The following is a 27641-nucleotide window of genomic DNA, read 5'->3' as shown; positions in this document are numbered from 1 at the left end:
CAGAACAAGGCTTATTCAGGACTACCTGGCCTCCTACCTTACTCTGGTGCACTGAAGAAAAATAACTGTTAAATTTACCAAATAAAAATTTATCCCTTTTTGTCTTGGTTAAAGTACTTGGAGATGCTGTAAGATTTTATTTTTTCACTCTTTTCTATGAAATTTGTACATATAAATCCCTCTAAAAGACCCAATGAGTTAATCAGATTAACTCATAAACTACCAAAAAACAATGCCAGACCTGGCTGAAGGAGTTCCAGACCCTCATCTATTGCAGACAAACCTTTAGTCACTTATCAGCACTAGTTTCCTTTGGAGAAGTAACTCCATTAACATTTTTTCTCTCAAAGACACTAACACCTGAAATTCATTTGACTAACTGGGCACTACCTGTAAGGCAAGTATTTATACATGAGTCTGTAACTCCTTCACAGTCTAAGGAACTCATGTAATCAAGGGAGAATGATTAATCTCATCAGGCACTAAAATACATCAGATAAACCACACCCTAAAATGCACCTTTTTCTATTTGCTCTAAAAAGAGCTCCAGATGTCCAACACAGCTCATCAGTGTCTACAGTAAAATGTCTAAAGGTAAAGGAGATCTCTGACATCAGCTTTCCTGTATGCCAAACTTCCAGCTGCTAAAGTGTATTATATTTTTTTCTGCAAGACTGAGGACCGCATTAAGAGATTTCTCTCACAGGAAAGCCTTTACTCTCTGCCACTGTGTTTAAACACAAAAACCTATTAGTGTTTCTGCAGTTCTGGAAGGCAATTCTATATTACTTGCTATAAACCCATTCTAGTTTGTCAGCATGCTATCTGAGCTATATACACCATGCTTGTGTACAACCTGATATTAGAGGTCACATCGCTGCCAAACAGGCAAACTGTGCAACTTCCCAAATCTCACATGAAATCCCTGCAGTTATACAGCTGTTAATTAATCCCTTTTGACTTCTTCAGTGCATGCTGAGTGCATGGGAGTACATGCTTAGCTATCCACCCATTAGTCTTCACCCAAGCCTTTTTCTCTACCTTACCCAAGCCTTCCTCAGAGCTACTGTCTCACAGAAAGTCCCTGTTCCTGCAAACACCTCGCATTTTCACTACTAGATGTGTGACTTCCAGGGACCTCTCTCTGTAAGATTCAGCAAATGATGCTCCATTAGCGTCCTCACTTCCACTCCTCTCTTCCCTCTTTGTTTTCGAGTTTCCTCCAGTCTGTTCCAGTTCGTTTTCCAGTTCCTCTTCTTCAATTTTCCCTTGAGCCCTACCAACTCCATCCCATCTCCTCCCCTCCTGCTTTCACCCCACATTGTGCTTAAACTGCTGCTCTCTTCACACGCAATACAGGAAAGTAAAGAGTTCCCCATTTGAGTGGAGCAATTTCCACCCCATTTCTCCTTTTCTCTCCCACCTACCCAACACATCATTTCCAAATGCTACCTGCAAACATTTCAAGCTCTGAGATCAGCTTAAAATCCACCCCAAATAACTTTACTCAAAAGAGGTCTCACAAAACACCAAATGACCCATTTCTGACCTGAGCTCAAAACTCTCCTGATCCCCTCTGACGCTGCCACCTGCTCAACTACGTCAAAGGGCCTTTTCCTTCCAACTTTCCACTACCTTGACGACAACTGCCTTTTCACAGCTGCCAAAACATTTTAATCTTTCCATGATGTTCCTCGCGAAGCCACCTGCGGTCCCCAGCAGGCCGTGACTGAGGAGAAGGACTTGGGGTGATGGTCGAGGCGGTCAGAGGAGACTCGGGAAGGGCCCACAACCAAGGAGCCTTGGCCGCCGCCTTCCCTTTAAGCCTTCCTAGCAGGGCTGCCGGGGGAGAAGGAGGAAACGGGAACGGCCGAGCCCAACACCAGGAAGCCTCCAGCCCCGGGCGGCGTGGACCTGTCAGCCGCCGCTCTCCCGCCCGGGGGGCTGGGCGGGCGGCAGCAGCTCCGCCCCGCTGCGGGGGCCGCCCGCGCCGGCAGAGGCGGCTCCGTTCTCCGCTGTGACGCCGGCGGCGCTGGAACACCTGGAGGGGCGGTGGCGCCTGCGGCTCGGCCCTCCCCTTCCCTTCCCTCTGCCGCGGGCAAGGTGAGTGCGGGAAGGGGGGCTCCCTGGGCTCCGTGCCGGATCCTGGTGGGGAAAACGGGTTCCGCCAGCAGCTGCTGCGCACGCTGCCGGCAAGCCCCGGGTGGGCGCCTCCTCCCCCGCGGGCTGCGCGCCCGTCTCTGAGGGGGATGGAGGCTGCGCGGCGGCCCGGCCTGAGGCGCCGGTGCCCGGCAGGGTTTGCCGGCGGGTGGAGCCGGAGCCGGACCAGTCCAGGGGTGAAATTTTCCGAGGCACAAGATGGCATCTGCCCCTCCTTTTTGCCTTGTGTTCCCCCCCCTCCCGCCGTGCGGTTATCTCGCCATGATTATTGCATTTATCCGTTTCTCCCTCCCGTACATCCTCTCTGGCTCCCCGCCCGCTGGAAGCGGGGAGGCTGGGGAGGAAAACGGCCGACCTCACCTCAGCGGTTTCCGGCTTGGCTGCCGGGCTCTGGGCTGAGGTGCGGGCTGTCCGGTCCCTGTCCGCTGCCCTCCGGGCCGAGGGCTGCGGGCCTTGTTTTAACCTGCGGGCTCCGGGCCGGCGGGGCTATGAGGGGTGCCAGGGCTTCCTGCACTAAGGTTGTGTCAGCTTTCAAAACAGGAACCGGGGCATTAATAGCTGGAGAAATTGGAATTAACACCCTCTCTCCCTCCCCTGCCCCCCCCCCCCAGAAAAAAAAAAACACCAAACCAAAAAACCCCAAACTCCCCCCCCCCCCCAACAAACAAAAAAGGCCCACCTTCCGATTTAAGGCTTGTGTTTTTTGAAAGGTTAATCTTGATAATTAGATTTTTTTTTTCCCTGTGTCCGTCTACCTCGAGCATGAGTGGTGTTTATCTGCTCCAGTCACTTAGAAGACAAAAGGAAAATAGAAAATTACTTGAAGCATCAGGTCGGTTTTTAGTAAGAGAAAAGGGTGAAGGGCACCCTGCTCTTATATGTGTTGGTATCACTATGTATATGTTCAGTACCAAATGTACATAAGTACCATGTTCCAAGATGGTTTTGATAGTGGTGATACAGACTCAAGATCCTTCAGGGACCCATTTAAAACAATAAGATTTACCTTAGTTCAGATGTGGAACTGAATGGGGTAATCACAGGGTAATGTCCTTAACCCCTTACCCCCGAGTTACACTATGTATATGTTTTGTCAGCTTGGCATTGGAGTTGTTCTGTTTGGTTGGTTGCAATATTTTGTCCCTGCCTGCAAGCCTTGCTTTAAGCCAAACTGCCCATTTATTTCTAGAAAGCCCCTGTTTGTTGAGAGGAGTTTCCCCCTCATGGTCCATTCTGTTACCTTCTTTCTTACAGTTTCTGGATGGATTTTAATTTGTGTCTCAGAAAGCAGCTGTGGCTCTTGTTCCAAATCAGAGTTATTGGAAATAAACTTTTCTTGTGTTTTAGTCAAGCAAGGTTGTTCCTGTAAGGGAAAAATGTTTGTTGATCAATTTTCCAAAGTGTTGGGGCAGAGAAAATGGCAAGCTATAGTGCAGTCTGCATTTGATTGTAGTCTTTAATTTTATTTTTCTTGTAATCTGTTCTTTTTCCACTTTGTCCTATCCAGTATTCCCAAGGAGTCAGTCGAACTACCACATGACAGTGCTGCCTGCCTGGCACTAATATAGGAACTGTGGTACTTATCATGAAGTCCAGGAAGATCTCATTTAGATATTAGCAATTTTTTATACTGCTGTTTGAATAGGGTAGCCTATTATCTTAAACTGAGTAGCTCAATAGTTTAAGATTTATGTTAATACCACTGAAGAAGGAATTTAGCATAAAGCCACAGAGATCTTTTCAGTAGTAAACTGCCATAACTGGTATAACCAGTCACATTTTTCCCATGGCAAGCTCTAGTGAAAGATGATGTGGCAGTAATATGCTGCAAAACCTTGGTCTAAATGATTTTCTAAAGTTTCTTCACTGTCAAAACTGCATGGGTGGAACCTTGATATTTCCAGAAAGGTTCAAAAAATGTACTCAAGGGCTAGATGCTGGTGATTGGAATTTGCTGCCTGCTTAACTGAGAAAGAATTTAGTGCTTTTTAGATAATGGTGATTTCTCCCATTATGTTTGTGGTAGCTGAGATTCAAACATGCGCACGACTCGATGTTTTCAGGTTCAGGAAGTCTAGCTATGACTTTATGGAAGAGGGAAGGTTTCTGTAGCATTTTTGTTTCAGAAGATTGCTATTGGGAAGTGGAGAGAATCACACAGTGCAGGTAAAATTCTTGTTGAACCCTACTACAGGGTTGGATTTTTTCCCCCTTAGTAGATTTTCAAGCTCACCCATCTTGTCTGTTCTTCTCTGTTTTCCATACTCTACAAGGCTGCTAAATGGTTCTGATGAATTTCCAAGTAATCTTGAAGAAATGAGTAATAACACCTTTTCATTCTTAAACTACTATTGGAAGCTATTTTTGCTTGACAGGAAAAAAATTGTGTTAATATCTCAGCTAAACTAGAAGTCAAGAAATGTCCTCAAAGACTCTTAATGCTTTTTGCAAAATCTCCCAGCAGTGTTGCTCTGAAATAGTTGATCCTTCAAGGTGTTTTGCCACTTCTCCACCAGGAAATCACTCTAAAGACACAATTATGCCACGAGATGCAGACGCGTTAAAAATGCAAAAGCCTGGAGAGTGAAGAATGTTAAAGGAAGAGCAAATAGTTGAGATCAGGAGAAACGTTTGACCTTTTACTGTGTTGCTAGTAATAGTAATCTCACCGTGGTTTTTCCTGTGGCTATTGTTAGCCATGGCAAACCAAGGGGCATTTTGACCAGTTATGCAAGTGCTTACGTCAGCCTTGGGAACTGTCTGTTCTGAGTCCCTGAAACAATACCCTGGTCCACCTTGTGAGTAGCTTCGTGGTGATCACCACTGCCTTAGGAAAAGTTGGCTGCTGTGCCAGGATCTGAGGAGAGTAATCTAAACGTTGAGTGGAGCAGCTTGTATTGATGGTGGTATTTACTCAAAGGGTGGTGAAAGATCATCACTCTGAATGCTAAAAATTGCATGCTAAAACTGTTTTGTGAATCAAATCTCTTTTTCATGGATGTGAAATGATCTCCTGAGGGAACTGAGAGAAAATTATTTTCCCCTATTCCCTTGTTTCCCCTATTCCCTCCCCTGGAGTTGTTTCCCCTCAGGTATAATACTGTTGATTTTTGGCTTCTGCATGGATAAGAATGGAGGAGGGAGGCAGAAACTTGAGAGTGTTGGCTGTGTTGGCAAATAGGGTATCTAGGTAAGAGAGCCATTAGATTGAGCTTGTAAGCCAATATTTATTAATATTTACTACAGTATAAACGTAAAGAGAGTTTTATGAGATTTATTTGTACATCCATTGCTTTTCTCAGAAGCTCTACAAAGGGAAGGTTTCCTGAGGTTAAATCTGTAGACTGCTTACAGGTAGAATGTGTCACAAAAGCCATCTTCATGTTGTCTTTTATTATGTATGCACAGCAGGTGTTCCATATGGCATTTTCTGTAAGAGTATTCAGCTACTAGGTTTAAAAATACTGGGTTTTAAACTAAGAGAACAAACATGTATTACAAAACAATTTGATAGTCATTTCAGAGAAATGAAGCAAGTCTGCATTTAGAATGAGATTAAATACTGGATTGTATGTATTCCCAGTTTTGCTCATTTGCTGAGTGGAGTTACACCTGCCACTCAGCAACTTATATTCCAATTATTCTTTCATAAAATGTACATAGTGCTTATGATACTTACTTGCTTCTTTTCTAAGGATATTCACTCATTGTTCTTCACAAATGCAAATGAAACACTAATAATCAAGTGAAAGATGTACATGAGGGCAAACAGGTACTATGTGCTGTTCCTCTATTGTTTCACAATATAAAGCAGCTGAAAAATCAATACAATCTGAAAAGGGAATTCAAAATTAATTTTACATGTAATTAAATATCTGTCTTCATATAACACATGAAGTTCTGCATGCAAGTTAACTATCTAAGAAAGGGCTATAGTTTGCTCTTCAATCTTCCAGCTGTGAGTCTAGAAGCATTTATTTGAAATATTTTGTTCTGAGATTGCATGTACTATGTCATGACTACATATGCCATTCTTATCAGTGCTTTTGAGATAAACCAGTGGTTTTAGGAATTTTTCATACAGCTGTTGAAAAAAAACAACAAAATCCATCTCTGAGTGTTATTTCAATACCATTATTCTCCAGAAGGCAGACTAATTATGCTTATGTAAGTTCAATAGTCTTTGGAGTAATAAGACAGGCACATAGTACTGAATAGACACAAAATTCATTTTTTGAGAAGAATATTAATGGTTGAGTTGGTTCTTGCACTTTGTCACCATGTTTTTTAAAAGTTGTTTTTGCTCCCATATAGTGCCAAATTTTTCATATCTCTAACCACTGGAGTACTGGAAAAAAACGCAATTCAGATGGACTGATACTCATAAGTTCTTGTTAGTGAGCAATAAATTCCCTGTGTTCAGATTCACTCTATTTATTTGCCACTGTCTCCTATTAACTTGTCGGAGCTGAGAATAGAAAAATAAAAGACTAAATGAAAGCAGAAGAAACATAGCCCTCAATAGATCATCCTGTGCTTAGACTACACCAGGAAATTAAGCAGAAGCTCTTCCTATGTTAATTGTGTATTCTGAAACATTACAAAGCATGATAAATGTTTTTGGAATAAAATAACTCTTGACAGTGCTCGCTGTAGTAGCTATTGGTCATCTGTCCTGCACAGTGAGTATGAAGAGTTGCTGGAAAATTCGGTGAAAGCCAGGTCATTATATACTTAATAGTACTACTACTCATTTTGTTGGATCTACTGCTTTCAGACAGGTACCAAGGTAGAGCTACAAAATGGCACCAAGAGGACTCAAAACATCCAGATTTATTCACACCTTGTGCATGGGTTCTAATGTTGCAAATGCTTAATCTCACAGTTTTAGTCATTTTAGATACCTGCTTGTATTACTATGGTTTGTTCTCCACACAATTTTAGTAGCTTGAAAAAGGGAAAGGGAGGCTCTAACTACCTCCTTGGAAAACAGAGTCCAATTCCTGCTATTTCTGTTGTTTTGAGTGGATGGTTGGGGTTTTTCAGCACATCAAATTTAGTTTTTATTTATTTAGTCCTTTGAAGGACTATCATCAATATGGAGTGGAATAAATTAACTTTTTGCTGGGGTCTTGCTTAAACCTTTACAGAGACAACATGGAAATGGAAGAAATTGTGTATAGAAGGGTGTAGAAGTGCTTGTAGTCAAAATAAAAATTGGTTTCTGTGGGCTTATGGTGTGTGGCTGTGTCCCAAGCACAATGTGTCACTCAGTGGGTGTTGAATCATGTTTTCCCTATTCAAGAGACCACCACGAGCTGCTTTGTGCAGAAACCATCATTTCTGTGTGCCCAGAGGACAGTGGTGGGGCTGTGGTTCAGGGTTGCTCTTTGCAGGTTCTGTTCACTGCCTGTACAGGGCCATAGTATTGAGAGACTTGTAATTTAGGCACTGCAGTTAGATAATTGGGGTCAAACAGCATGAATTTCCTTCCCTCTCAGCACCCTTCCAGGTGTATGAATATAGCAGGAGTCCCCCTGTGTATAACAGATGCCATTTAACCCTGCACTTCTTATAAGAGTGTACAGAACTTTTTTTTCTGGATGTCAGTTCCTGAAGTAGGTTGAAAGAGGAACACGGTTGATAGAACTCCCTCATATGACTGCAGTATTTCTTCTCCTGAGAATTTGCCAGTACTTGGAAATGTGCACACTTCCCAGAATAAGCAGCAATGAGACAAAGGAATAGGCAAAAAGTTGTAGTGGATGGAAAGAATTGTTAATGCACCACTTGGAGACCAGTTCTGCAAAGTTTTTGAGTTAAACAAGTGCATCAGTGAGTAGTCTAACAGAATGAAAATACTTCTGGATTTAAAACTAAGCATGGATGATTCTGCAGGATTAGTACATCAATGATGAGTGTTAAGAGCTTTAGAGGAAAAAAAAAATCTTTTCATTTGTCATGCTGATACAATTGAAACTCTAGATTCATTTTAGCTGAATTACAGTGGTAGCTGCTCATGTCATTAAGAGTAGGAATACTTGTAATCTCTATAATCTTGATGCAGAATTACTATAGAGACCCAGACTTCAGTTTTCACTCTTTTCCTGCATTGACTATATGGATAATTCTGATCAGTAGGCTGCTGTGCCCTGCCTCATCCTCATCTTGTGGTGAGACTGCTTCTTGCTTTGGAGGCCCATTTATGTGGATCAGTTCAATCACACCTTCGAGGGAGCAGTGTGGGGAAGGCAAGTTGTCAGCCAAGAGCTGTTGAAGAGGCACAGATGGCATAGATTCCCTCACCTAAGCACATTTTCCTTCCTTCTGAGTAATTTACATAAATGAAGCTATCACTCTTGCATTTTAGGATGGAACTCCTTAAAACTCTTATTTTTTGTCACTTTGTAGCATTTTACTGTTACTGTATTAAAAGTTACTTGGGATTTTACTCATTGTATTAACATTGGTTTATTAAGTAAATCGACTGCAATGCATGATTCTACCATATCTCAAGTTTGTTGGGATCTGAAGAATTTGAGAACATATTAGCTTCTTCAAAAGGACAGCAAACTTTAAGGACTGTACTGTCAGTGAAAGTGCAGGCCCATCTGTATTTATTTTTGGTGAGCACTTAAGGCTTGCTGAATTCTGCTCTGCTTCCCATTCAGGTTTTTTTTGTTCTTTCTGCATGCATCTCAAGGATGAATTCTATCTTCTGCCTTCCCACAAGGCTATGATAGGTCATCCCTGAATGTTCAGTTTGGTCTGTAGATTAGCATTTATGATGTTTTTGCAAGATTTCAGCTCATCTCTTGGTTCTGAGAAGTTGTAATGAGTTCAACAGTCTTCACAGTTTGCTGACAATGGTTGTTTCCTGCCTTCTTCTTTAAGATCTGTTGTCTAAACTGTTAAGTGCCCAGTGACATCAGTGTACTGATGCTCAGCCAAAGACAAATATTAAATTAGGGAATTTTTTTTAATAAAATAATTGCTTTCCCATAACCTAGGAGAGCATTATGAACTGGATTTCTCCCTGCCACATGACACTTTCTACATTTACACTCAGTGGAAAAGAAAAATTATCTGAGTGACATTGATATACAGAATTATCACCAGCTTAGCTGCTGGGGAGAAGGCACTCATAGTGTCTTTTTCTTGTGATTAATCTCCAGTTACTACTTGTCTGAAGTTTTTCAACTCTTTGGAAAGCAGACAGCTTATGCTGCAATGAAGTATAATATTAGGAAGCCAAAACAGAGAAACAAGCATGTACAGATGTTGTACAGAGCATGGTCTGGAAGGTAAGCCTAGGGTATGTTGGAGTTTAAATCACTAAAAATACCGTGACATAATTTTCTTCTTATATGGTGTATTTAAAGGATCTTGGAGGATATAGAGACTCAGAGGATTCTCTATAGGAATAGAAATGCCATTTGCTAATGAATGTGCCTTTCCATCAAGTTTCATTCCAGCAACATGACAAATAAAATAACTCAGTAGGGAACTTTTTTGATGCAGTGCTCTAGAAATATTAGGAAGTTCTGTATGCATTCCAGTGATTTTTGGCTACCTGTGGAAATAAATTGGGGGTAAATATCCTGCAACCCATCCTGCCACACATGCAGAAGTTCCATAGCTGGCTGTTTGCAGGGCCATCTTGGTAGCAGCATGTCTTGTGAGTGTGGCAGAGCTCTGCATGAATGCAGCTGCACTGCATCTGAAGCCAGGCTGTGTCTGGAAACAGGTTTTGGATGTCCTTTTCAGTATCCTGGATGATGGACTGTGACAGCCTTCTCTGGTGTTGCTCTGCCAACAGGGAGGCTTCTGGAACATAGTGCTGAGGCTTCTGGGTGGCTCCTCAGAGGCCCTGCTGGGGTTTTTCAAGGTTTTGGCAGGATTAGGAACCCAGCTGGTTCCATATGGAAACGGATGCTTCAGTACTCTCATTCCTTGTGTTTTGGGCAGACTTGTTATGAATAGGGCCAGCTCAGGTTTAGTGCTGGAACAGACAGCATCTGTCTGTCTCACAAAACACTGGGAAACACTTGCAGAATTACTGGAGCTGTGTGTGGACTTCTTCAGGAAATACCAGATCCAAGATTGTGAAGAAATAAACATGGATTTTCATGCAGACAGTTATAATGTAGCACTGCTTTTCTTAGCATGCTTTAGAGCACCTAAGCTTGCTTTTCTTTTTTTCCCCTACACTATCTCTACCTTTTGTTAGGTGAGATACAGGCAGTCTGTCACAGAGGTCACAGGTATTGCATAACTCTATATCATCAAGTATAATGGAAACTTTCAGTACAAATGCTTTCCAATTGGTTGGTTAATGTTTTGTTTTGTTTTTCCCAATCGGCATCAGCATAACATTGTTTCTTGAAAGTTTCTTTTAGTCTTAATACGCTGGGAAGAAAATAGGAAAAAAGTCCCTAATGTCAGCTCTTTGTGGCAAACTAAGCTTGTTTTTTACATGTAAAACTGTGTTATAACATTGCTTAATTTTAAGTTTGGCTGCAATTTTTGGGGAAGGTACTAGTGGACTCTAGTTAGTGTCATATGCTTCCATTATAGCCAACTTTGGCAGAGCAACTCTCTTGTTTCTCCATTTCAAAACATTTGTCTTGTTCTTCAGAAGCCTAACAAAGTAGTGAAAAGTTATGTGCTCATTCCTTGGTCTCTCTGCAGCCTCGGGGCCAGCTTTTCACAACTGTAGGGATTCTTTGTTACATGGTTATGAAATATTCCATCTAATTCACTTGTTACTTCCCTGGGCTGTTTCCAGGCCCTTTTTATTATCATCTCTCTCTTCTTGGAGCTAGACTTATGACTTAGGATTTCTTTTAAAAATCTCACTCCTTTCACCTTTCCCAGATGCTTTAATAATGTCCTTTGTTACAGTTTAACCAATATCTTGACCCTCTTTGGTTCCTACACTTGAAACAGACAGTAACAATACATGAAGTTAGATATTATAAAAAATAATTAATTATGGCCCTATTAAACAACTGCAGAGACAATTTACATTCTATGTGTAGCAATATCCGAAGAAATAAAACTGTTAATATTAAAATTTTGTGCTCTGTATAAAAATATCAATATGAGTAAAGGCTGAAGGTATTTTAGACAACTCCTAGCATTTATTTGGTTGGGTATTTTTTTGTTTTGTGTAGCTACAGTGGTTGTGGTGCAGTCTTCCTCTGCTGTTCATTTACACCATTCTTGTGGAAATTCTTCTGTGTTAAACCAATGGTGGCAGCACACTTGCTGCTCTCCAGTCACATTTTCTTTTATGTTGTACAAATTGTCACAGAATCACATAGATTGGAATGGAGCACTGGAAATTACATAGTCCAGATTCCTGCTCAACCAGGCCCAGTTAGAGCAGGTTGCTCAGGGCCATTCCCAGTAGAGACATGGGAGTTCCAAGCCTGTTCCAGTGCTTGGTAATCCTCATGGTGAAACTTGTCCTGCTTTATATTAAGTTGGAATTTCACACTTGTCCTTCTAGTGTGCATCTTCAACAAGGGTTTGTGTTTGCTCAACATCCTTCCATTAGGTAGTTATAGAGAGCAATAAGGCCTCCTGTTAGCCTTTGGTGGTCTTACAGCTGAACAGTGATGTTATGGGGTCCTAAATCTGACCAATGGACCCACTCAAGTGATATGAAGAGCAAAACTGAAAGCTGCTCTAAGTATGGTCCCACAAAAGGCTTTGAGGATTCTGTGGAGCACCATGACAAAGGCATTGCTGAAGTTAGCATACAACATGCACTGCTCTTGCCTCCTTCACCAGAGGCAGTTGAGTTAGTATGGCATGATTTACTCTTAAAAACAATCCATGCTGGTTGTTCCTACTCAACTTTCTATCTGTCATGTTTCTGGGAGTGGTTTCCTGGAGGGTTTTCTCCATGATCCACAGATCCTGACAGTAGCCTTAAAGAACTAAAGACACAGGGTAGACTTTTCAGTGAAAACCAAGGTAAAAACACATCTTTTCCTTTCCATATTCTTTGTCATGCAGTGGGCTTGTTTCTGTCTTAGCCTGTTTATTGGTGCCACTGTTTTTACAGAACACTTCTTGTCCTTCACCCACTGTGGTTTTGGCTTTCCTAACCCCATCCCTGCATGCTCAGGCAATGCTTTTGCATTCTCCTGAGTAACCTGTTCCTGCCTCCATCTTCTACATGCATTAGTTTTATATTTGAGTTCATTAAAATTAATCTATCCTGGCAACCTGCCAAAGCCCATAGAGATGGGCTGTCAAGGTGCTTTGAGGAAGTTGACTTCAAAGATCACACAGTTGTCCTGGGCTCCTCCTGAAAATCCAGTTAAAGATGTGACCTAACTAGTCAAGACTGAATGTTTCTTAAAAATCAAATCCTAATATTGCCAGCTAAATATTGATATATTTGCTGTAGAATGAAGATGCAAGCATGAAAATTCCTGTAGTAGCACATCAACTATATAGAGGTCAAGTAAATATTCCTTTATTATGTTCCTTTACCTTTGTCTCTAATTTGAATACCTATGTTAATACACATTGTTTCTATTTCAGCAGAGCTTAGCTGTGATGCTGAAACATGGAATATGAATTAGTTTGCAGTGCTACAAATATTTCACAAGCATGTCTAACTTGAAACAAGGTCTGTGTGGATGAAAGTCACTCTGGGTACTGTGGGGATCACTGGGACCCAAACCCAATGCACGCCTGTGGTATAAATTAACAGCTAATTGAATGTCATAATAGTACTGGACATGCAGGTTTTCCAGAGTGTTCTCTGTCACTGAGAAAGATGAAACTCAGCTGAGGCTACTAAACCAAAACTGATTTCCTTATGAAAGTTCTTTGAACAGCACCTGGAATGAGTGGGATCCAGGAGCATTTTTGATGGAAATGGTAGGTGAAATACCGCAAGCCTTATCAAAAGTCATCTGAATCTTTCAGAGCAACCACAGTTCTGTTTACTCAGTGCCAGTGCTTACTGAGCTGTCTTTGTACAAACTGAATTCTCACTTAGGATCAAAAGCTAGCTCTGTACTGGAAATAAAGTGGGCCCAGGGACTGAGCTATTTCTTGTTCCTGCTGTTTGATTGCTGCATTCTCCTGGCACTGTTTTTTGTCTGTAGCACCTACAGTTCTGTGGGACCTTTCTCTCTCCTGACAAGTTTTGGATGCTGCCAGAAGATATTTCCAGCAGGCAGTGTAGGTGAGGCTACATATGTCATACTACACTACCCCAAGCAGGCCTTGTAACCTCAGACACCTGAGATGCCAATGTGTCACAAAGCAGGACGTGCCCTCATTTTCATAGCATGAAAACACTGTCCTCATGGCTGTGGTAGTCTTCACTTTGAACTAAAAAACACAGGGAAACAGTACCTTGGGGACATAGGGGTACTATGTAGGACTCAGAGGAGTGTAGCTAAGAGTATCCCAGAACCAAAATTTCAGGTCAGATGTTTAAGAACAAAGAGCATGAGCTGTGCTTGCAGATGAGAACTGTTTCACTGTAATCCTGATATATGCCTGTTTCCATTTTTTTTAGGGAGACTGGTTTCCTGGAAAGGCAGGTGGACTCGTACAGTGAGTAAGGTCAGTACCTTAGACCTATTCCCCACGTTGCTTAGGGTTTTTTTTCCATGCAATATGCATGTTACTGTAGCTAGACAGCCTGATCTTTGCTTCCTGTCAAATTAAGCATAGAGGTGAGTAACTGAGTCATGGATGTGTATACAAGCTAAATCCTGTGTTCTTATCTTGCTCCTACACACCCATAGGTAACTTAGGGAGGACCTGTATTAAAACAGTGCAGCATAAAGGTGTTAGAAAACTGGAGTTAATGTTGCCTGTGCCTTGTGGTGCCAGAAACTACAGCAAAGCCATGATGGCTGCTGCCCATTCTGTATATTGTCTGACACTGAGGTGCACAATCTAAGAGTCCTCTCTTCCTCTTGGTTGTTTGAACGTTGGCCTTTACATTTAAACTCTACTCTGAAGACAAGAGTTAATACTCATGGTCTCTCCTGCAGTGCTTACAAGTACTTGACAACAATTCCAGTTCAGGAAAACTTCCTGCTCTGATATAATCTTGCAGCATTTCATGGAGCTTCGCCAGGAAGTTTCACAGGTCTTGACAGCAGAGTGCTTAGAATCAGACATCTGAGATTTGGCTTCAGATGGAAGTGCATGTGCTTCATGATTGCAGGAAGCACTCAGGTTGTTTGCATTCTCATGTTCTGGTTCCTGCAATCTGTTCCAGTCCCTTTGCCACTCCAGTGCTAACTGTGCTGTCTGTACGCAGCACCGTACTATATATGTTCCCAGTGTCATCTCTCCTCATTGCAGCCTCTTTTTTTCTTTTGCCCAGATCTGTGCCAAAGTTCAGTTTCTGCACCATTACCTTCCCAGCTGCTTTTTCCATTTCTGTTTTCTCAGTCAATCAGCTTCTCATCTTAGTGCAGCCTGTTGGTATATTCCTTCTGTGGCTGGTTTTACCACAGGCCATTTGCCAGCAGCACCATCCTGAGCAGCTTCTTTTTGGTCTCATCTACGATCATGCTGCATTGCCTCTGTTTGGATGCTGGTTGTTTGCTGGAGATCAGAGTCCTCTCTGAAATCAGCAGAGGAAAAAGCCAGGTGCTTGTTGATTATAAGGAGTGTCTGGCTTTGCTTGTAAATTTAGACTGGAAGCAGTGTGCTGACTTACTGGTGGGAAGTGTTGAGTGTGCCATCTGGTCAGCTCAAAATACAGTGAGAGACTTAAGTATCCAAGCTGGAGCTACTATTTTATGAAATCCAAAGTCCAGATGCATACAAATCATATACTATTCTCAGGGGCTTTTGTTGCCTCTCAAAAAAAACCCCAGCCACCACCTGCTGGTTAAATTGTGCATCTGTGGCTCAAGATGTGATGTAGTTACTGTTCTTAAAAAATAAACCAGTGGAACATGGGTGAAAAAAAAATAGTAGCTGAAACTGTGTTGTGGCTAAAACTTGGGAGAAGAATAATCCTGGCTGAGGACAGTGCCTTGCATGGACAATTTTGGCTTAATTTGTCAAAAGTAACTGAAATTTGTGTTGGGTAATTTAATTTTGTCTTTGGAAATGACAATTTACTAAAATATATTAACAGGCAACACCAAAATTTTTTATCATGGATTTAGGATAGAATTGTCTGTTACATGAGGAAAACATTTGATTTACAGATTGGAAAGTTTTGTGTAGTAACATGGTAAACAAGCCTCTGCAACACAGTAATTTTCTGTGTGAAAGGGTAGAGGTTTTCTGGAGTCTAACTTGATAATTACATTTTAAAGATTTTTCTATTAACTGATAACTTCTTGTTTTATTTAAGTGTCTGAAGAAAACAAGAAACATGGAAGGTCATAAGTAGTAAGTACCTTCATCATTTTTTCTTATTGCAAAGAGATAGTGGTGTTTGATGTGTTCATTTGTCACTGCCTGAGTCTATTCTGGCATGCAGTATATGCATGCACCCTATATATATATGCACCCTATTCTGGCATGCAGTATTCATGTGAAGTCACTGGTAGACATTCTGTTTAAAATTAATTTTAAAAAACAAAACAAAAAAGAAAAAAAAACAAAAATGAAACAAAACAAACCAAAACCAAAGCAAAAAATTTAACATATGTTATCTTATCACTTCTGTGCTGAATGGAAGGTTGTGTATGAGCTGTTGTATTTCAAGAGGTTTATCTGTGATGATCAACTTCAGAATAAAGTTCATCCTTCTTATATTTTAGTTATATTTAGTTATATTTTCTGATTGTTAAACAAAACTGCTATGCTTTTATGATTGTTTCACACAAAATTTGTTTTAAAAGGTGTGGGCAAAGGTCTACCAGTAAAATTGTCCACTGAATGTTTTGGTAATGGGAGTAGAAATCTTACTTCTTATTCCTCGCACCATGTCCACAGAATTTCTAGTGACCTCAAGTGAGGCAGATATCAAGCCTGGTTGACATCAGATAAATTATGGTATTTTCTCCACTTGACCACTGAACTGAGATATCAATTATTTGCACAGCTGTAGCAGAACTTTTAAGCACACAACTGGGCAGGCAGCTGGGGTCTTTACCCTGCCTTGTGAGCCTTTTGATTCTTTATTATTACTATCTTTAAAGTAATGCTGTTTTTATTAAACTCTCATACTCTGTTTTCTTGTAATGCTGAGCGATCTTGTTGCTTATTAGAGCCTATACAATTTTTAATGGTACAGTTTATATAAAGATAACGCAGGCTTCAGCTAAGCTGATAGGCTGTCTGTTGTCAGAGTGCATAATGGTTTGTGCAGAATTCCACATGCAGTGTGGTATATTTTGCATGTGTTGTTTATTTTGTTCAGTGGCACCAAAAAGGCCTTTATTTTTAAGTTTTAAACTCTTGAAACTAACACTTGGGTGGAATGAAATTAATTAGTATCTTTGCTATAAAAGTTTGGGAAAGAGGTCAAGAAGTACTGTGTGCATATTGAATTTTGCTCACTTCCAGTTTAATTTCCTACTATCTCTTTGATTAATTCACTTTCTCCTAAGTCACTGATTAAAAAGGAAAAAAAAAAAAAAAAAAAAAAAAAAGAATGACATGCAAAGCAAGTATTAAGTACCTGAGAAACAAACTGCCTTTCAAAGGTAAACTGTTACTACTAATACAGAGGGCAGATGTGTCACACTTTTGGGGACTAAGTGTACCAGTGGCTTGTTTTAGAATGGCCATATAGGATTCATAACAAGCCTGTTATATCTGTGTGTCTTGATACATGAGTTGATGTGTATGTTGGGCCTGAAGACCTCTTGGGGCAGCATCCCTGAGCTGTCTGTGTGTTGTGAACACAGCAGTATCTCACTAATGAACCACAATTGGTCACTTTGCAGGTGGAAGGTATCTCTTTTCAAAATAAACTGATTTTTTTTTCATAGGGTGTTTAATGTAGGAAGTTTTAGGAACCATTTACTTCTAAACATCTGCAAAAAATCACAGCAGCTTCTTATATATGCACATGAGGGAAAAGGCATGTACCTCTGCAGAAATTAATCATGGAAAAATCAAGATTTCATTGTGAGGCAATATTTTCTATTAAACAGTCTTTGTATAGTTTACATATAATGGAGTTTATCTTCAGTTTGCAGTTTTTATTAGGTCTACTAGAGGAATGCAGAATCACTGTCATTGGAAAATAATCCTTGAAAACAAAAATTCCCTGCTAATGCACCTGCAGATATAATATAGTCACTGCAAAAAGAAAGATGTGAACTATCTATCTTGCAGATAGAATGCTCAAAAGAGATGAGTGTTCTTCTAAGTCTTTATTTTTCAGTTATAAAGAGGGCAGGGCAAATATTCTTAATTCCATTGGTAAAATGAACTTTGTGAAATCCTGACACGGCTCAAATTGCATGAAAATTGCTGTCTGCTTAAGCAACCGTGCTGGTTCAGTTAGTTATATAAAAATTTTATTCCATGGACTATAAATCATTCCATAATGCATTGGGAAGAATTCTTTTCAGCTGCTTATTTGGCAACACTGCATGCTAGACACATCTGAATTGAAAGCAGATTATTATTTTCCAAAGTAGGATGGGAAATAATTGTAGAAATAGTGTTACTTTTAATTGCTTTGTTATTGATACATAATGAGGAAATGCATGTTAGAATACATATGTTTGCATGCAAATGCAATGTTCTCAATGGAATTTAGTAATTTAGCTTCTTAGACTTATTTTTAAGCATCTTGTTAAGCTTATTTTTAAGCATCTTATTGAAGTTTTATGATTTTGTTTCTTAATATTTTAGCAATTATCCAAGAGAATTTTACGACCAATATGCTCAAAGCCAAGAAAAATCTGTGGTCAATAAAATGCAACAGAAATACTGGAAAACAAAACAAACCCTTATAAAAGTCACAGGGAAAAAGGAAGATGAACATGTTGTGGCTTCAGATGCAGATCTGGATGCAAAACTAGAGGTTTGTAATATCCACATAATGCATATTCTTTGTTAGCATTTAAAGTGTTTTCCTACTGTAAATAAATTTTTGTCATTGTTTTCTTGCCATACACTTTCCAATTTTTAACAGAAGTAGCTATGTAAATAGGGGGAGTGTAGTAGCATTTTGTAACCAATGTCTCTCAAACTTTATTGGCAACCTAACTTCACATTTCTTCTATTTTCATGTTTGACAGGCAGTTTTTTCATCATCCTTCGTGCTTATATCAGTTATCCTTACCCTTTGGTAATACCACTTTAAGCAATTAATTTTTTTTTAAGTAGCAGTCTATAGTACATGCAAATGACAATCTTTATTCTACACTTATACCAGAAGAACATGAGCTATACAAAAAGAAGGAGCAAAGTGCATAGTACATTCTCCTCTCTGGAGTTTTTGTGCAGATTGTTGGGGTTTGACATGAACAAAAAAAGCTTCTAAAAATCTGTAAAGCGTAACCAAGAGAGGGCATCCTGCTGTGTGACAAATACAGTCCTGCTGTCAGTATCTTCAGGGCCACTGGGAAAAAAAAAATGGAGTTCCAGAAGCAGAAGAGCTTTAACACCTTTGACACAAAGCAAAAGATAGAGGATGGACATCTATAACTTGATAACGAAGTCAATGTCCAGCTAAGTTTTATCAGTATAGTTTTATTATGTAAGGCTAAATGTTTTGCCTTCCTGATTTTCTTTAATTGCTTAAAAAATTGTGGAGTTAGGATTCTCACTTTATTTGTTATTAAACTGAAATAAAAGGGGTGGTATTTTACAACAAACAGATCTTTGTGGTTCTGTCTGTAGCAATGACAATTTATAATGTGATGGGGTTGTGATCAAGAGTATAGACGTAAAGAAAGCTGGAAGGATGGAAACAATACATAACTGAGCTACAGGTTCATCAGGAAGGATGCTTTGTTATCTCAGGTGGGATTGGAAATAGGGAAATTTGTGTTTTCCAGATAGAAATGTACAAGTGTGTTCTCACTTGGACAACTTCTCAGCTGCAAGTTACGCTCTCAGTTTAGAAGACAAGACGTAAATGTACAGTAACTCAAGCAGATGCAAATGAAGTCACTTGCTGTGCCAGTAGTCCATTTGCTTACATTTTGTTAATGTTTGATATCGTGGAGTTTAGATTTAAATTCCAGATTAGAGATTTTAGATGGGCAGTCAGTGAGAGTAATATTTTTTCTCTGTCCTAGAAACAACTGCCAAAGTTAGTGAAGATTGACTTGGGGGGGGGGAGGTTGTTTATTCCTCTGCTTCTTTTGGAAACTGCTGCTTTAGAGCTAGACCAGCAAAAAAGTCCAGTTGAAATTAGTAACTTTCTGGATTTCAGCATACTAGACTTTGTTATACTGGAATTAAATATGCATATTGCCACTTAACACGTGACAAACACAGCAGACATTTCAGTAAGTTTTTTGCTCTTGTGTGGGTTTATAGAAACAAAGGTTTGCACATCTGAATTTTTATCCAAATATACCAGTAAGGAAAAAATTATGAGTAGTTTGATTAACTGTCCAAATGTTTCCAAATTATTTTTTCTCTTTATCTTTCATTTGTATGTTATGATTGGTCTGTCTGTAGTTTGAGAGGAAAATTTAATTGGAAGAAAAGCACAGTTGATATGGAAAAAAGACTTTCCAGCTGGGAAGATTACTGTCTATGTAAGAATGAATTAGTGATTACTAATAATTTCCACAAAAAATTAGGCTCTTTCTTGTATTTTAATTGTCAGTGTTTCTTGCATATGCTTACAATTTTTTTTGTTCATTCTTTTTCAATATCAGCTGTTCCATTCTATTCAGAGAACATGTATGGAGTTGCTGAAAGCAATTGAACTGTATCAAAAAAGGATTTGTTGTAAGTATGATCAAATACAGTATAATAACTAAAATAAGAAGGTCTGCAATATGGAATCATCAAACAAGTAAAAAAGTAAATGGGAAACTAAGGGTATCATCCCTTGCAGACACCTAAAGGCAAACTGGATTATTTGCTTGAACACTCAGTTCTCACATTTTGTATTTGATGATACATAGTGATAAGAAGCAGTAAATATGAGACAAAGATTGTTTTTAAGGTTTGCATTTTTATTGCTATTACTTGCTTGGCCTCTTTAAATTCAGAAGGTTCTTGTCTTAGAAATCCTAACTCCATTCTGATCTGTTTTCTTTTTTATCAGGATTGAAAATCAACTATACTGTGCTTATTGTTAGTTTTATAATTGAGCAATCCATGCTCTTATGATTAATTTGATAATGCTGACTTGGCTGTAACAGGTGTACAGTAATTAGTGAAGTCATTAGTGAGAGGCAGAAACGAACAGCAGGTTGGATTAAGTGACCTCTAAGGCTTCTCTCCAATCAATAGTGTTTGACTCTTTGCTGCTGTAATTTCTGACCTGGAAAAGAGAATCCAGCTTTGGAGACATCTTTTAATTTGCTTTCTTTTATTGAATTATATGCATATTTTTTTCCTTTTTCTTTTGCCTGTCCAAAATGAGTCAGAGATAATGTTTCAGGATATGGAGATAAAGATAGAATAGGTATTATAAGTTCAAGAAGTGGTGTACAGTAGCAGGTGAAATCTGACACAAAGATGTGCATACAACATATTCTGCTACGTATGCTATGACTCTGTATTGCATTTGACTCCTTGGAAAAATGCTAAGAGGATTCAAAAAGAGGTCTTTCATTATCCCTATTGCAGTGGGAGGAAGTAGGTCCTGTAGGAGACAGCTGCTTTGAAAGACTTGTGGGTCTTTCACTAGGCTGTGAGATTACAAAGACCTCTGGTCCTAGTTTGGAAATAGTCAACAAATTGGTGTAAACCCACTCATTTTTCTTCATCTTCATGTTTAAAAAACGAAATAGAAGTGTTTTAGATATTTAAAATATAAAAATAGTGTGTGAATTGTGTAGAATGTATGGTTACAGGCTGGGATTAAACCAGGGTACCAACCTAATTCTTTTGTTAAAGGAAGAAATAGCATGTTTTTCTTATTGTGTTTTGGACAGATGGAGTTTTATTATAAGAACAGCAAACTCATCAACAAGTGTCTCAAGTGAATCAGATACACTGTTTAATAAATGCAGGGATTTAATGAAATTATTATTATTTTGCTCTGCTGCTGAATTTGGACTAACTTAACATACTTTATGTTAGGCCATAGTTAAAGCTGCTAGGAATCTATTGAATAATTTGTTTGACCACTCATTTATTTTTCAATAGTTCTGTCTCAGGAAGAAAATGAATTGGGGAAATTTCTTCGATCACAGGGTTCTCAGGATAAAACAAGAGCAGGAAAAATGATGCAAGCCACAGGGAAGGCACTCTGCTTTTCTTCTCAGCAAAGGTATGTGTGACAGAATTATTGTCTGATTTAGAAAGTATGTTAGATGGTGGTAGTTGATTCATCACTGGCATAATTCATTTTGCCATTTCATATGTGTGAGGAAACAAATGATATGAAAGTCATTATTGGCCAAAACTCCTGTATTATTGGCAATATTATGATGGATTTTTTTGTTTGCTTGGGTTTTTTTTTTACATCATTTAGACTATGAATGTTTGAAATTCACCGTCATTTAGGGAAAAATCTATTCCTTTGTGTTTTACAGGATTTTCTTACAGTCTTAATTACTGTGATACTTTCCAGCTTTAGCTTACCAGTGCAGCTGTTTGGCTCAAAATAAAACATCACATACAGAGCACTGAGAGCTTCATATGTTTATCTTGGTCTAAAGTTTGGTCATTAGCACATCCAGTAACTGCCATGAAAACATATAAGGCACCTTTGAGCAAAACTCCTGATAGCTTGCTTCTTTATAAAGCTTGACTGCTTATAGAAATCCCACTGTATGACATGTCTGTGTAAACTGAACTTTCCATTTAATGGCTGGGGTAAATAGTTGAAGAACTGAGGAAAAAATGTGAGGAGGGGGAAAAATAGCCGTACTAAGAAGTTCACATTTTATTATCTCTAACTCAATGCATTTTTTTCTTTTAAAATTAACTCAAACACAGTAAACCCTCTGATGTCTCTTGAGAAATCCTTAAACTCATGTTGAAGTTGGGCCTGCCCTTACTTACATTGCATGCCAGTAGCTTGGTCAGTAGCTGTAGATAAGAAGGCACAATTTGCTGGCTTCTGGATCTGAAATTAGAAATTCTCTTGTGCCTGGGATATCCCCAATACCCCCAATTTGCTGGTTCCTGGAGCTGAAATTAGAAATTCTCTTGTAATTCCTTAGTAGGAAATAGGAAGCCCAGGAAGTCCCTAAGTAGCACATTAACTCTACATTGATGTGAAATCAATTGAACCCAGTCCAGTGATGTGGCTGCTGGCAACCAAGAAGAAAGCAGAAGCAGCAGGAGGAAGCAAAACAAAAAGTTAGAGGAATTCTGTCTGGTTCTGAGATCCCATTAAAAACTAAAGTGATGACATAGGGAGGACAACAGTGTCCCCTACTGCCTTTCCAAAGTGTAGTTGCTGGAAGAAACGTTTAAGAAAATTCCTAAATCCTTCCCCAAAATAAATATCTTTCAAAAGAATTAATAAGATTTCTTTAAAAAAAAAAAAAAAAAAAAGAGATAATTATCTACTTGACAGATGAGTTCTCTATTTACGTGTACATTTGAGGATTAAAAGGCTAATGGAAGTGCTTTTTCTGAGGCTTAACATGACAATCCTGATACACCTGTGGTATCTATCCAGTAATAAGTTACTGGATACTACTACATACTTAAAGTTGTTGGATGGAGCTTGTGAAGAGGAATGTTACTACCATACATACAGCAGTTTGGCTACCTGGGTTACATTCATGCAATAGACAAGGTTTGGTCTCCACTCATGTAAGTGAAAGGTCACTACTTGAACAGGAAGGTGGCAAACACAATGTACATGTTCATGTTGTTCAAACACAACGTTCATGTTTACCCACAACCAACCTGTAGGACTGTCAGCACTTCAGTAGCACTTCAGCACTTTTGTGAACTGTTTGCTCTGTGCACGTTTTTTCTGGTTGCTAGAAAGGGTCAGTAGTTGTATTAATCTGTCTGCCTTTGTGGAACAACTTCTCTAAGGTGTTTCTTTTTTTGTTTCCTCTGTGCCTCCCCCCAGATTAGCACTTCGTACTCCTTTGAGTAGATTATATCAAGAAGTGGAGACTTTCAGGTACAGGGCCATCTCAGACACGTGGCTGACAGTGAACCGGATGGAACAGTATCGGACTGAATACAGAGGAGCTCTGCTCTGGATGAAAGATGTGTCCCAGGAGCTGGATCCAGATCTTTATAAGCAGATGGAAAAGTTCAGGAAGGTATGAAGTTTCCTGTAGTTTCCTAGAAGGGGATGCCTGATGAATGTCAATGAAACATGGTTTTGATTCTTCTGAGGAAGACATAATTCAGCAGCACTGAGGATGCTGTTTATCAGAACTAATCTTTTCAGTCTGACAGAACTCCAATTAATCTGATATGGAATACAATATCCTTCACAGAGTGGGCTGTAAAGAAAGATACTGTAGTAAGAAACAGCATTTTTCTGTAGCCTAGTCAACTTCAGCCTAAATCTTTATACGTGAAATAATATATGTTTTTAAAGATATTTATTTAATTTTAAATACTTAGATGTGATGCTTGAATGACTAGCAGAAGGTATGTCTGGTATCAGCCAGAGAAGAGAAAAATTTGCAGCTAAAGTATCTAAAATAACATTAATGCACTAGTAGCTGCTGCTAAATTTTTGAGTACAGTTAAAGACCATCATTTTCAAAATTGGCTATTGATGGATTTTTGAGGAGCAGCTGTAAAATTGGAGCTTGTTTTTAAGTTTGTTATGCATGACTTTTGAGTAACTGCTAAACACTAAACCTGCTAAGACTGTGTAAATGATCTTCATTCAGTGTCATTCAAGTTTGCTGTACTTCTCCCCTTCCAAAGGGCTTCCAAAAAAGTTGCAGGTGTAGTATGCAGATTTGCTACCAGATGTGAGTAATTTATTTGGACTAATCCTGCCCCAGCTGGTTCAGGAATGCTCATGAGAACTTCACGTTTGCTAGTGGGGCTCTAGAGCCAATATTGTTAAAACACTTGAACATTCACAGTTTGCTGTTTCTAAAAACTTGAGTATTAGGAAGTTTTAGGATCCTAGGTGTAACACAGTGGCTTGTGCTTTGACTAAAGGCAGTAAAAAATCAACAGAAATTATGTGAAAACTTAAAGCAGAGGCTTAATAACAGAAATTGTATTAAAGTATACATCCAAATATGCATGTGCCTGTGGCTTAGAGATGAGTGATGTACAAAGGAAAAGCTCTGAATGTCGATGTCTTGAGCAATCTGTGACTGAAGGTGTTTAGAGATGAAAGATACTTAATTCAGGATTTTAAAAGCTTCAGCAAACCATCCTAGCAGTGAAGGACTGGCATACATCTAGCCAATGCCATATTTGGAGTCTGAAGTGGTGACAATAGCAATTAGGGAAGGAGTGGAACAAATGGAAGCTCCAGCTAGCCACCTAATCTTTATTTAATGCTTCAGTACAGGATATTCCTGTAGGTCTTGTGGCACCAGACATGTATTTTATTACACCTTGTGGGAAATGTTTATTATGGCAAGTTCTTGCAGGTAAAATAATTGGTATGGTCTTGGCCTCAGCCAAATGCTTATGTATAATGTTTGATTTATTAGAAAAACACTTAAAAATGGAATGTTGGAATTAATAAAGCAATACTGGTAATGGTCATACAAAACTGATTTACAGCTTTCTTGCAAAAAAACCTCTATGGGGATATAAATTATATAAATGGCAAAGTAATTAAAATAACATATGCTTTGTATGGTGAGCTGATGTATCTGTCTAACTAAAAGAGTTAGATGTGAATTTCAGACATCTTGCATTGCTGTAACTCAAGGTAACAAAAAAAAAAGATTTTAATTTTTTCTAAGAGCACTCACAAAGCTTAGTGATAAAAATGTAGAGATAGTAAATACTTTGAAATATTCCTAGGTCTGAAATTACTTAAATTCTGACGTAAAGAAACAATGAATGTAGATTCTAAAATTCTGTAGTGTTACCTCAAATAGTTTTGAAAACCCAAGATTGGAGAAGGTCTTTTGAACCTTTCTTATTTCGGACTGGATGTCAACTGAAACCCTTTCAGGTCACATTGCAATGCAGAAAACAAGAAGCTCTCTATTTTGTAGACAACAAAGAAATGCCCTAGGTATCTGCTTCCCTAGATATCCCATCTGTGCAACAGGCATATCAAACTAGTCTTTAGAGGTATTAAGGCTTGGGGAAAGTAAACATTTTCTGTTTTCATTTTGGGGAAAAGCTAACTACAGAAATGAAATCTTCAAGCATGATGTACCTAGATAGCTATTGCTGAGCAAGACACGACAGGTTTTTTTAGTGCTTTACAAACTTAACAGGCAAACAAAACTGATGGTGGATACTGTAGACCTAAATAATAAAGTAGAGGAGTTATTTTTATTGCCATCTTCTTCTTACTTGCAGATCTTAATTGTACCATAGTGTGGCAGTCTAATGCTGGGTTTTTGGGGCTCATTTTGGATCTGTAAAAATTTAAGAAATCATGCTAGTTTTGTGTTGTGAAAGATATAATTGCTGATGTAAGTTTTTTGGTTCTTAAATGTGCCATCACCAGACAGAAGTGTTTGATCTGGAACTGCATGTCTAGTGAAACACCAGCAAGTATTTGATGAAGCTGATCCTGTCAAAGCACCTGAGGGAAATTTGTAAAAATCCAAACTATTGCTTTAGTAAACATCTTTTTTACTTCAAAAATACAGTGCTGGTTTAGTGTTAGTGCACTCAGTGCATCAGTATTTATATCACTTGGCTATGGAACTGTTCTTCAAGTATCTAGCCTTTTATAATGCAATTCTTAATGGATCATTATGTGTGCAGATACAATACTTTTTTTGGAGACCAAAGCTAAATTGGCCCAGATATTTTTCTCATACCTTCCCTCAGATTAGCTCAGGCTAAAAGATCAATACATGGGTTAGTATTTTCAGAGCTGATAAAATCTGAGGTAAAACATTGGCATTTTTGTAGCTCTCCTTCAAAACAATGAAGTACTTGTTAAGAAGGCATCAGTCTAAATGGTTGAGACCCAGCAATACTGCCACTTTCAAAGTGTCCCAGAATACTGCAGAACAGCCTTTATATTTGTTATTTGAAGATACCTGTATGATTTCAGCTTGAGTCAAACCAAGGAAACAGGTGAAATATTTACTTTTCTCTGCCAAGTTCTATAAATGCTGTGTAGCTTCATTATTCTATTTTTCTATTAACAGATTTTCTAGATACTCCAGTTCTGTTCCAGATATAGAGGTCTGCCATCCTATGTTCAAAGTTTGAACTGTTGCTTGAGAGAAACTAAACAACACCTTGGCAAAGCTGTGATATTTAAGGGAATTTAAATGTGTTAAAAATCCTTACCAAATTCTCCACCATTGATCAGGTTTTTAAGATACTTGAATCCAAGCTGTTTTATCTGCCAGGTGAACTGTGCCCTATAGCATGAGCTCTGCCACAATATTGTAAAGATAGAGACTGAATGGCCCAAGTGCTGCTTGTCCCCCTGTGTCCTTCCAGCTCTGAAAAGTGAAGCTTCTCCATGCTTCCAGCTTCTCCTGATGTCAGTGTGCAGAGTGATAGGCAGAGCCTACAGGAATATGGAGGAGGCTCTGCTGCTCAGTTTTACTGGTGTGACTACAAGTGCTATATAGACTTTCTCATCAAACCTAGACATTACAGTGCCATCCATAATGGGTAAAAAAGTGAGAGGTGAAAAAAAAATTATCATGGCTAATTATAAGAATAATTACCTCTGTGACATGGCAGGATATATACATGAGCCTAAAGTAATAGAACGAATTAATCCTTCTTTAATTGTTGTTTGCTTCCATCATTATTCTACTCCTCAGCTTTCATTCTGAGGCTTGAACCAAAGCTGGAGTAGCTTTGGAAATGCTGGGATCTCTGAGACAAACTGCACTGCATCAGTGTGCTGAGAACTGTGACCTCTGGAGGGTTGGGTTTTGTTTCTTCTGATTGTCCAGTCCTCTCTGCTTTGCCAAAGCTGCTTTACTGGGAGTTCTGCTCCTGGATGAACCAAAAAAAAACCTCAGACAGGAGACAGAGGGTTGAAGCTGCATTAGGGTAAGAAGTGATGCGTGGGCTGGGTGCAGCAGAGCTTTGTAAATGCTGAGACTCATCTGCTTGGAATATTGTGCAAGCCCTGTGTCTGTCTCTGTGGTTATTGAAAATTACTGCAATAAATATCTGAATTTGTAAAATAGTATGTATTAGATGGGGTAATGTCTGGAAAAATAATTGGGGTTTGATTAATACATATTTGCATGGGATCTGGAGTAGGGAAACGTAGCATGGCTTGCGCTGGACCTCCTTCTTCTGGAGGGTTAGAA

The 27641-nt window shown here is 39.1% G+C and overlaps 1 protein-coding gene across 10 annotated transcripts in view; it reads left to right on the top strand.

Moving 5' to 3' along the window:
- The first annotated feature begins 1979 nt into the window (after positions 1 to 1979).
- ICA1 (islet cell autoantigen 1) overlaps positions 1980 to 27641 on the top strand; it is a 64840-nt gene continuing 39178 nt past the window's right edge. For 6 of the 10 annotated variants that reach the window (XM_071735315.1, XM_071735313.1, XM_071735312.1 and 3 more), the window contains exons 1-7: positions 1980 to 2103; positions 13712 to 13758; positions 15521 to 15558; positions 17983 to 18154; positions 19968 to 20040; positions 21412 to 21535; positions 23303 to 23501. In XM_071735315.1, coding sequence (XP_071591416.1) covers positions 15542 to 15558; positions 17983 to 18154; positions 19968 to 20040; positions 21412 to 21535; positions 23303 to 23501 — 585 coding nt within the window. In that variant the 5' untranslated portion in view covers positions 1980 to 2103; positions 13712 to 13758; positions 15521 to 15541. Of the gene's footprint in view, positions 2104 to 5332; positions 5351 to 13711; positions 13759 to 15520; positions 15559 to 17982; positions 18155 to 19967; positions 20041 to 21411; positions 21536 to 23302; positions 23502 to 27641 lie in introns of those variants that run through there. The other 4 variants (XM_071735309.1, XM_071735317.1, XM_071735314.1 and 1 more) reach the window with 4 other exon arrangements.

The sequence above is a fragment of the Heliangelus exortis genome, chromosome 2, assembly GCF_036169615.1.
Source record: "Heliangelus exortis chromosome 2, bHelExo1.hap1, whole genome shotgun sequence".
NCBI classification, from domain to species: Eukaryota; Metazoa; Chordata; class Aves; order Apodiformes; family Trochilidae; genus Heliangelus; species Heliangelus exortis.
Note: the sequence above shows the minus strand (reverse complement) of the source record. Positions and strands in the feature narration are given on the sequence as shown.